The 13,095-nt window shown below is 38.8% G+C and overlaps 1 protein-coding gene across 12 annotated transcripts in view; it reads right to left on the reverse strand.

The window, feature by feature from the left end:
- Nucleotides 1-13,095, reverse strand: part of nab (NGFI-A-binding protein homolog) — a 1,330,987-nt gene that overhangs the window by 79,877 nt on the left and 1,238,015 nt on the right. For 10 of the 12 annotated variants that reach the window (XM_070104957.1, XM_070104964.1, XM_070104962.1 and 7 more), the window contains 4 exons: nt 5,281-5,400; nt 4,348-4,481; nt 2,705-2,819; nt 1,866-2,047 (listed from right to left, as the gene is read on the reverse strand). In XM_070104957.1, coding sequence (XP_069961058.1) covers nt 1,866-2,047; nt 2,705-2,819; nt 4,348-4,481; nt 5,281-5,400 — 551 coding nt within the window. The remainder of the gene's footprint in view (nt 1-1,865; nt 2,048-2,704; nt 2,820-4,347; nt 4,482-5,280; nt 5,401-13,095) is intronic. The other 2 variants (XM_070104966.1, XM_070104958.1) reach the window with 1 other exon arrangement.

The raw sequence follows: 13,095 nt of genomic DNA on the forward strand, positions 1-13,095 counted from the left end.
ACCAAGACTGGCTAACACCACCCTAGCCACCAGTCACCAAGACTGGCTAACACCACCCTAGCCACCACTCACCAAGACTGGCTAACACCACCCTAGCCACCAGTCACCAAGACTGACTACCACCGCCCTAGCCACCAGTCACCAAGACTGACTACCACCACCCTAGCCACCAGTCACCAAGACTGGCTAACACCACCCTAGCCACCAGTCACCAAGACTGGCTAACACCACCCTAGCCACCAGTCACCAAGACTGGCTAACACCACCCTAGCCACCAGTCACCAAGACTGGCTAACACCACCCTAGCCACCAGTCACCAAGACTGGCTAACACCACCCTAGCCACCAGTCACCAAGACTGGCTAACACCACCCTAGCCACCAGTCACCAAGACTGGCTAACACCACCCTAGCCACCAGTCACCAAGACTGGCTAACACCACCCTAGCCACCAGTCACCAAGACTACCACCACCCTAGCCACCAGTCACCAAGACTAACACCACCCTAGCCACCAGTCACCAAGACTGACTACCACCGCCCTAGCCACCAGTCACCAAGACTGGCTAACACCACCCTAGCCACCAGTCACCAAGACTGGCTAACACCACCCTAGCCACCAGTCACCAAGACTGGCTAACACCACCCTAGCCACCAGTCATCAAGACTGGCTAACACCACCCTAGCCACCAGTCACCAAGACTGGCTAACACCACCCAAGCCACCAGTCACCAAGACTGGCTAACACCACCCTAGCCACCAGTCACCAAGACTGGCTAATACCACCCTAGCCACCAGTCACCAAGACTGGCTAACACCACCCTAGCCACCAGTCACCAAGACTGGCTAACACCACCCTAGCCACCAGTCACCAAGACTGGCTAACACCACCCTAGCCACCAAGACTGGATAAAACCACCCTAGCCACCAAGACTGGCTAACACCACCCTAGCCACCAGTCACCAAGACTGGCTAACACCACCCTAGCCACCAAGACTGGCTAACACCACCCTAGCCACCAAGACTGGCTAACACCACCCTAGCCACCAGTCACCAAGACTGGCTAACACCAACCTAGCCACCAGTCACCAAGACTAACACCACCCCAGCCACCAAGACTGGCTAACACCACCCTAGCCACCAGTCACCAAGACTGGCTAATACCACCCTAGCCACCAGTCACCAAGACTGGCTAACACCACCCTAGCCATCAGTCACCAAGACTGGCTAACACCACCCTAGCCACCAGTCACCAAGACTGGCTAACACCACCCTAGCCACCAGTCACCAAGACTGGCTAACACCACCCTAGCCACCAGTCACCAAGACTGGCTAACACCAACCTAGCCACCAGTCACCAAGACTAACACCACCCCAGCCACCAAGACTGGCTAACACCACCCTAGCCACCAGTCACCAAGACTGGCTAATACCACCCTAGCCACCAGTCACCAAGACTGGCTAACACCACCCTAGCCATCAGTCACCAAGACTGGCTAACACCACCCTAGCCACCAAGACTGGCTAACACCACCCTAGCCACCAAGACTGGCTAACACCACCCTAGCCACCAAGACTGGCTAACACCACCCTAGCCACCAAGACTGGCTAACACCACCCTAGCCACCAAGACTGGCTAACACCACCCTAGCCACCAGTCACCAAGACTGGCTAACACCACCCTAGCCACCAAGACTGGCTAACACCACCCTAGCCACCAGTCACCAAGACTGGCTAACACCACCCTAGCCACCAGTCACCAAGACTGGCTAACACCACCCTAGCCACCAAGACTGGCTAACACCACCCTAGCCACCAGTCACCTCACAAACCTACCAACACAGATATATCGAAATGTAACCACTCACTTGCGTTGAGCTTTTAGAAGTTCGTTCTGCTCAAGGGTCAGCTGTGAATGTCGAGACTGTAGAGCATCCATCTGGGAGGTTAGAGCACTTATGTCACCTCCACCAGAGCTCAAACTGGTTCTCACCTCCTCCGCTCTCTCACTCATGTGCCGAAGCTCCTCACTGATAGCTTCCAGTCGCTCCTGTTAGAAACAGTCAGAGAGTTTTGTTAAGGTAATTATATATATATATATATATATATATATATATATATATATATATATATATATATATATATATATATATATATATATATATACACACTCACAGATTTATTTTAATTGGGAAGAATGTTTAAATCAAGAACTTAAATCTGAATTATTTACACTTCGTCCCTCAAAGAGCTCTCGATCCCAGGAACTGGAGCTACCCCCCTTCCTTGGATGTGTATACACCGAGATATACACACCTCTGCATGTGTATACTGAGATATACACACTTCTGTATGTGTATACTGAGATATACAAACCTCTGTATGTGTATACTGAGATGTACACACTTCTGTATGTGTATACTGAGATACACTTCTGTATGTGTATACTGAGATATACACACTTCTGTATGTGTATACCGAGATATACACACTTCTGTATGTGTATACTGAGATATACACACTTCTGTATGTGTATACCGAGATATACACACTTCTGTATGTGTATACTGAGATATACACACTTCTGTATGTGTATACTGATATATACATAGACTACGGCATGAACACTGACATATACACTCCTTGTATGCATACCGAGTTATACACAGGTGTGGGTGTATACAGAACGTGAGAAAGTGCGACTCACCTGTCTCTTCTTCCACTGGAGGTCGTTCTTCAGGTCACCAGCGTCGTGACCTGAGTCTGACCTGGTTCTCTTGGTTCTGGGCTCCTCCTCACGACCTACAATGGTCTGGGACCTGCTGGGGGAGACCAGAACACACCCGTCACACTCTTATCTAAAACACCGTCTCAGATGACGGAGTATCAAGCCTACACAGTCCTCACTCTCAATGACTAAGAATTATATGCAATCTCTGGCGCTTTATTGATGAATAAGACACCTGTACAACACCTGGGTGTCCTTATTGATGAATAAGACACCTGTACAACACCTGGGTGTCCTTATTGATGAATAAGACACCTGTACAACACCTGGGTGTCCTTATTGATGAATAAGACACCTGTACAACACCTGGGTGTCCTTATTGATGAATAAGACACCTGTACAACACCTGGGTGTCCTTATTGATGAATAAGACACCTGTACAACACCTGGGTGTCCTTATTGATGAATAAGACACCTGTACAACACCTGGGTGTCATTGATGAATAAGACACCTGTACAAAACCTGGGTGTCCTTATTGATGAAGACACCTGTACAACACCTGGGTGTCCTTATTGATGAATAAGACACCTGTACAACACCTGGGTGTCCTTATTGATGAATAAGACACCTGTACAACACCTGGGTGTCCTTATTGATGAATAAGACACCTGTACAACACCTGGGTGTCCTTATTGATGAATAAGACACCTGTACAACACCTGGGTGTCCTTATTGATGAATAAGACACCTGTACAACACCTGGGTGTCCTTATTGATGAATAAGACACCTGTACAACACCTGGGTGTCCTTATTGATGAATAAGACACCTGTACAACACCTGGGTGTCCTTTTTGATGAATAAGACACCTGTACAACACCTGGGTGTCCTTATTGATGAATAAGACACCTGTACAACACCTGGGTGTCCTTATTGATGAATAAGACACCTGTACAACACCTGGGTGTCCTTATTGATGAATAAGACACCTGTACAACACCTGGGTGTCCTTATTCATGAATAAGACACCTGTACAACACCTGGGTGTCCTTATTGATGAATAAGACACCTGTACAACACCTGGGTGTCCTTATTGATGAATAAGACACCTGTACAACACCTGGGTGTCCTTATTCATGAATAAGACACCTGTACAACACCTGGGTGTCCTTATTGATGAATAAGACACCTGTACAACACCTGGGTGTCCTTATTGATGAATAAGACACCTGTACAACACCTGGGTGTCCTTATTGATGAATAAGACACCTGTACATCACCTGGGTGTCCTTATTGATGAATAAGACACCTGTACATCACCTGGGTGTCCTTACTGATAAGCAAGTTGAGAGAAACATAAAGGAATCAATCTTAATAAAAAATACTATTGATTTCATTATGGTGAATCTCTCAAGGCCTTTCGTGAGGCAGTCAACTCATCAGGAGCTTGCAATGTTGCTTGGATCTCTCCTCTGCAACACTGCAAGCTTCTGATGTGTTGATTGCAACACGAAAGGCCTAGAGCTATCATTCAACTCCCCTATGACTATTTTCAAATATTTATATATATATATATATATATATATATATATAATGGTGTAAACGAGATTAAAAATATTGACCTGGAATGGCCCTTGGAGTACTGGTAGCCAGAATCTCTAACAACTTGTCGTGCTAGAGGAAATAACTCATCTCGCCTCGTCAAGAGTGCCGGCATGTACTTGCATATCTGCGCTGCAGCCTCGTTGACCGACACCTGTAGCAGACAACAAAAATGTTAGTACACGCATGTAACAGGCAACACTGTTAGTACACGCATGTAACAGGCAACACTGTTAGTACACGCATGTAACAGGCAACAACACTGTTAGTACACGCATGTAACAGGCAACAACACTGTTAGTACACGCATGTAACAGGCAACAACACTGTTAGTACACGCATGTAACAGGCAACAACACTGTTAGTACACGCATGTAACAGGCAACAACACTGTTAGTACACGCATGTAACAGGCAACAACACTGTTAGTACACGCATGTAACAGGCAACAACACTGTTAGTACACGCATGTAACAGGCAACAACACTGTTAGTACACGCATGTAACAGGCAACAACACTGTTAATACAAGCATGTATCAGGTAACAACACTGTTAGTACACGCATGTAACAGGTAACAACACTGTTAGTACACACCTGTAGAACACTTACCCACCAACTCTAACCCCTTCTTCCCCCACCCATTACTTAATTACCAACATCCCACAAGCCACCTCCCCCCATCTACCTCCCATTATCCACCTCCACTCCTCTTCCCCATCCCCTACTTCCTTCATAACTCCCTCCCCCACCCATATCCCTCTACCCACCTCCCTTCCCCTACCACTACACACCTCTCCCCCTCTACCTTCTATACCCCATCCCATTATCCACTTCCCTCCCCCTGCCATTACCCACTTCCCCTCTTATTATCCACTTCCCTTCCCCCTCCAACTACCCACATCCCTCCCCTCTCACAACCCACTACCCACACTGCCCCTCCCAACTACCCACCTCGTGTAGGGTCAACGGCTTCTCAGGTTTTCTCTTACAGTCAAACCGGCCGTAGATGGCAGCGTATTTCCGTATTTCCTCCATTCTGCGTGGATCATCCTCACTCATGTTCATTATGTACTGTGGGAGAACAAGAGTGATTATTGTATATAACAATCTTGCTATACACTCACATAATACACTCACATAATACACTCACATAATACACTCACATAATACACTCACATAATACACTCACATAATACACTCACATAATACACTCACATAATACACTCGCATAATACACTCACATAATACACTCACAATACACTCACATAATACACTCACATAATACACTCACATAATACACTCACATAATACACTCACATAATACACTCACATAATACACTCGCATAATACACTCGCATAATACACTCGCATAATACACTCACATAATACACTCACAATACACTCACATAATACACTCACATAATACACTCACATAATACACTCACATAATACACTCGCATAATACACTCACAATACACTCACATAATACACTCACATAATACACTCACATAATACACTCACATAATACACTCACATAATACACTCACATAATACACTCACATAATACACTCACATAATACACTCACAATACACTCACATAATACACTCACATAATACACTCACATAATACACTCACATAATACACTCACATAATACACTCGCATAATACACTCACATAATACACTCACAATACACTCGCATAATACACTCACATAATACACTCACAATACACTCACATAATACACTCATATAATACACTCACAATACACTCACATAATACACTCACATAATACACTCACATAATACACTCACATAATACACTCACATAATACACTCACATAATACACTCACATAATACACTCGCATAATACACTCACATAATACACTCACAATACACTCGCATAATACACTCACATAATACACTCACAATACACTCGCATAATACACTCACATAATACACTCACATAATACACTCGCATAATACACTCACATAATACACTCACATAATACACTCACATAATACACTCACAATACACTCGCATAATACACTCGCATAATACACTCACATAATACACTCATATAATACACTCACATAATACACTCGCATAATACACTCACATAATACACTCGCATAATACACTCGCATAATACACTCGCATAATACACTCGCATAATACACTCACATAATACACTCACATAATACACTCACATAATACACTCGCATAATACACTCACATAATACACTCGCATAATACACTCGCATAATACTCACATAATACACTCACATAATACACTCACATAATACACTCACATAATACACTCACATAATACACTCGCATAATACACTCGCATAATACACTCGCATAATACACTCGCATAATACACTCGCATAATACACTCACATAATACACTCACAAAATACACTCGCACAATACACTCGCATAATACACTCGCATAATACACTCACATAATACACTCACATAATACACTCACATAATACACTCGCATAATACACTCACATAATACACTCACAATACACTCGCATAATACACTCACATAATACACTCACATAATACACTCGCATAATACACTCACATAATACACTCACATAATACACTCACATAATACACTCACAATACACTCGCATAATACACTCACATAATACACTCATATAATACACTCACATAATACACTCGCATAATACACTCACATAATACACTCGCATAATACACTCGCATAATACACTCGCATAATACACTCGCATAATACTCACATAATACACTCACATAATACACTCACATAATACACTCACATAATACACTCGCATAATACACTCGCATAATACACTCGCATAATACACTCGCATAATACACTCACATAATACACTCACAAAATACACTCGCACAATACACTCGCATAATACACTCGCATAATACACTCGCATAATACACTCGCATAATACACTCGCATAATACACTCGCATAATACACTCGCATAATACACTCGCATAATACACTCACATAATACACTCGCATAATACACTCGCATAATACACTCGCATAATACACTCGCATAATACACTCGCATAATACACTCGCATAATACACTCGCATAATACACTCGCATAATACACTCGCATAATACACTCGCATAATACACTCACATAATACACTCACATAATACACTCGCATAATACACTCGCATAATACACTCGCATAATACACGCGCATAATACACTCGCATAATACACTCGCATAATACACTCGCATAATACACTCGCATAATACACTCGCATAATACACTCGCATAATACACTCGCATAATACACTCGCATAATACACTCGCATAATACACTCGCATAATACACTCACATAATACACTCACATAATACACTCACAATACACTCACATAATACACTCACATAATACACTCACATAATACACTCACATAATACACTCACAATACACTCGCATAATACACTCACATAATACACTCACAATACACTCGCATAATACACTCACATAATACACTCACAATACACTCGCATAATACACTCACATAATACACTCACAATACACTCGCATAATACACTCACATAATACACTCACATAATACACTCACATAATACACTCACATAATACACTCACATAATACACTCACATAATACACTCACATAATACACTCACATAATACACTCACAATACACTCGCATAATACACTCACATAATACACTCACAATACACTCGCATAATACACTCACATAATACACTCACAATACACTCACATAATACACTCACAATACACTCGCATAATACACTCACATAATACACTCACATAATACACTCACATAATACACTCACATAATACACTCACATAATACACTCACATAATACACTCGCATAATACACTCACAATACACTCGCATAATACACTCACATAATACACTCACAATACACTCGCATAATACTCACATAATACACTCATAATACACTCGCATAATACACTCACATAATACACTCACAATACACTCGCATAATACACTCGCATAATACACTCACATAATACACTCACAATACACTCGCATAATACACTCACATAATACACTCACAATACACTCGCATAATACACTCACATAATACACAATACACTCACAATACACTCACATAATACACTCACAATACACTCACATAATACACTCACATAATACACTCGCATAATACACTCACAATACACTCACATAATACACTCACAATACACTCACATAATACACTCACAATACTCACATAATACACTCGCATAATACACTCACAATACTCTCACATAATACACTCACAATACACTCACATAATACACTCACAATACACTCACATAATACACTCGCATAATACACTCACAATACACTCACATAATACACTCACATAATACACTCACAATACACTCACATAATACACTCACAATACACTCACATAATACACTCGCATAATACACTCACAATACACTCACATAATACACTCACATAATACACTCACAATACACTCGCATAATACACTCACATAATACACTCACAATACACTCACAATACACTCACATAATACACTCATACTACACTCACAATACACTCACAATACACTCGCATAATACACTCACAATACACTCACATAATACACTCACATAATACACTCACAATACACTCGCATAATACACTCACAATACACTCACATAATACACTCACATAATACACTCACAATACACTCGCATAATACACTCACAATACACTCACATAATACACTCGCATAATACACTCACAATACACTCACAATACATTCGCATAATACATACACTACACTCACAATACACTCACATAATACACTCGCATAATACACTCACAATACACTCACATAATACACTCACAATACACTCGCATAATACACTCACAATACACTCACATAATACACTCACATAATACACTCACAATACACTCGCATAATACACTCACAATACACTCACATAATACACTCACATAATACACTCACAATACACTCACATAATACACTCACATAATACACTCACAATACACTCGCATAATACACTCACAATACACTCGCATAATACACTCATACACTACACTCACAATACACTCACAATACACTCATATACTACACTCACAATACACTCACATAATACACTCACATAATACACTCACAATACACTCGCATAATACACTCGCATAATACACTCGCATAATACACTCGCATAATACACTCACAATACACTCACATAATACACTCACAATACACTCACATAATACACTCACAATACACTCACAATACACTCACAATACACTCGCATAATACACTCATACACTACACTCACAATACACTCATATACTACACTCACAATACACTCAATACACTCACATAATACACTCACAATACACTCATATACTACACTCACAATACACTCGCATAATGCACTCACAATACACTCACAATACACTCACATAATACACTCATATACTACACTCACAATACACTCATATACTACACTCACAATACACTCACATAATACACTCACAATACACTCACATAATACACTCATATACTACACTCACAATACACTCACATAATACACTCACAATACACTCACATAATACACTCATATACTACACTCACAATACACTCGCATAATACACTCATACACTACACTCACAATACACTCGCATAATACACTCATACACTACACTCACAATACACTCATATACTACACTCACAATACACTCGCATAATACACTCATACACTACACTCACAATACTCACATAATACACTCATATACTACACTCACAATACACTCGCATAATACACTCACATAATACACTCACAATACACTCGCATAATACACTCACATAATACACTCGCATAATACACTCACATAATACACTCACATAATAGTCACATAATACAGTCACATAATACACTCACATAATACACTCACAATACACTCACATAATACAGTCACATAATACAGTCACATAATACACTCACATAATACACTCACAATACACTCACATAATACACTCACAATACACTCACATAATACACTCACATAATACACTCACATAATACACTCACATAATACAGTCACATAATACAGTCACATAATACACTCACATAATACACTCACAATGCACTCACATAATACAGTCACATAATACACTCACATAATACACTCACATAATACACTCACAATACACTCACATAATACACTCACATAACACTCACATAATACACTCACATAATACACTCACATAATACACTCACATAATACACTCACATAATACACTCACAATACACTCAATACACTCACATAATACAGTCACATAATAGTCACATAATACACTCACATACACTCACATAATACACTCACATAATACAGTCACATAATACACTCACATAATACACTCACATAATACAGTCACATAATACACTCACATAACACACATAATACACTCACATAATACAGTCACATAATACACTCACATAATACACTCACATAATACACTCACATAATACAGTCACATAATACACTCACATAATACACTCACATAATACACTCACATAATACACATACATAATACACTCACATAATACAGTCACATAATACACACACACACATAATATACACAATATACACACATACACACAATACATACACATAATACACACAATATACACACACATACACAATACACACAATATACACACATAATACACACAATACACACATAATACACATAATACACAATACAACACATAATACACAATACAACACATAATACACAATACAACACATAATACACAATACAACACATAATACACAATACAACACATAATACACAATACAACACATAATACACAATACAACACATAATACACACAATACACACATAATACACACAATACACACATAATACACACAATACACACATAATAAACATAATACACACACATAATACACACAATACACACATAATACAATACACACATAATACACATAATACACACACATAATACACACAATATACACACAATACACACAATATACACACATACACATAATACACACAATATACACACATACACAATATACACACATAATACACACAATATACACATAATACACACAATACACACACATACACATAATACACACATAATACACACAATATACACATAATACACACATAATACACACAATACACACACATAATACACACATAACATACACATAATACACACAATACACACAATTACACAATATACACACATAATACAGACATACAACATTAATATACACACAATATACACACACATACACATAATATACACATAATACACACAATATACACACATACGCACAATATACACACATAATACACACAATATACACATAATACACACATAATACACACAATATACACACACATACACATAATATACACACACATACACACAATATACACAATATACACACATAATACACACAATATACACATAATACACACATAATACACACATAATACACACATAATACACACAATATACACATAATACACACATAATACACACAATACACACACATACACATAATATACACAATATACACACATAATACACACATAATACACAATATACACATAATACACAATATACACATAATACACAATATACACATAATACACACACATAATACACACAATACACACACATAATATACACATAATACACACAATATACACACACAATACACACATAATACACAATATACACATAATACACAATATACACATAATACACACATAATACACACAATATACACAATACACACATAATACACACAATACACACATAATACACACACAATATACACACAATATACACATAATACACACATAATACACACACATACACATAATACACACATAATACACACAATACACACATAATACACACACATACACACAATATACACATAATACACACAATACACACACATACACACAATATACACATAATACACACATAATACACACACATAATACACAATATACACACAATACACACACAATATACACACAATATACACACATACACATAATACACATAATACACACACATAATACACAATATACACACATACACACAATACACACATAATACACACATACAACATTAATATACACACAATATACACACACATACACATAATATACACATAATACACACAATATACACACAATATACACACATACACATAATACACACATAATACACACACATAATACACTCACATAATACACTCACATAATACACTCACATAATACACTCACATAATACACTCGCATAATACACTCGCATAATACACTCGCATAATACACTCACATAATACACTCACATAATACACTCACATAATACACTCACATAATACACTCACAATACACTCACATAATACACTCACATAATACACTCACATAATACACTCACATAATACACTCACATAATACACTCACAATACACTCGCATAATACACTCACATAATACACTCACAATACACTCGCATAATACACTCACATAATACACTCACAATACACTCGCATAATACACTCACATAATACACTCACAATACACTCGCATAATACACTCACATAATACACTCACATAATACACTCACATAATACACTCGCATAATACACTCACATAATACACTCA

Source organism: Cherax quadricarinatus, chromosome 96 (assembly GCF_038502225.1).
Source record: "Cherax quadricarinatus isolate ZL_2023a chromosome 96, ASM3850222v1, whole genome shotgun sequence".
Taxonomy (NCBI): Eukaryota; Metazoa; Arthropoda; class Malacostraca; order Decapoda; family Parastacidae; genus Cherax; species Cherax quadricarinatus.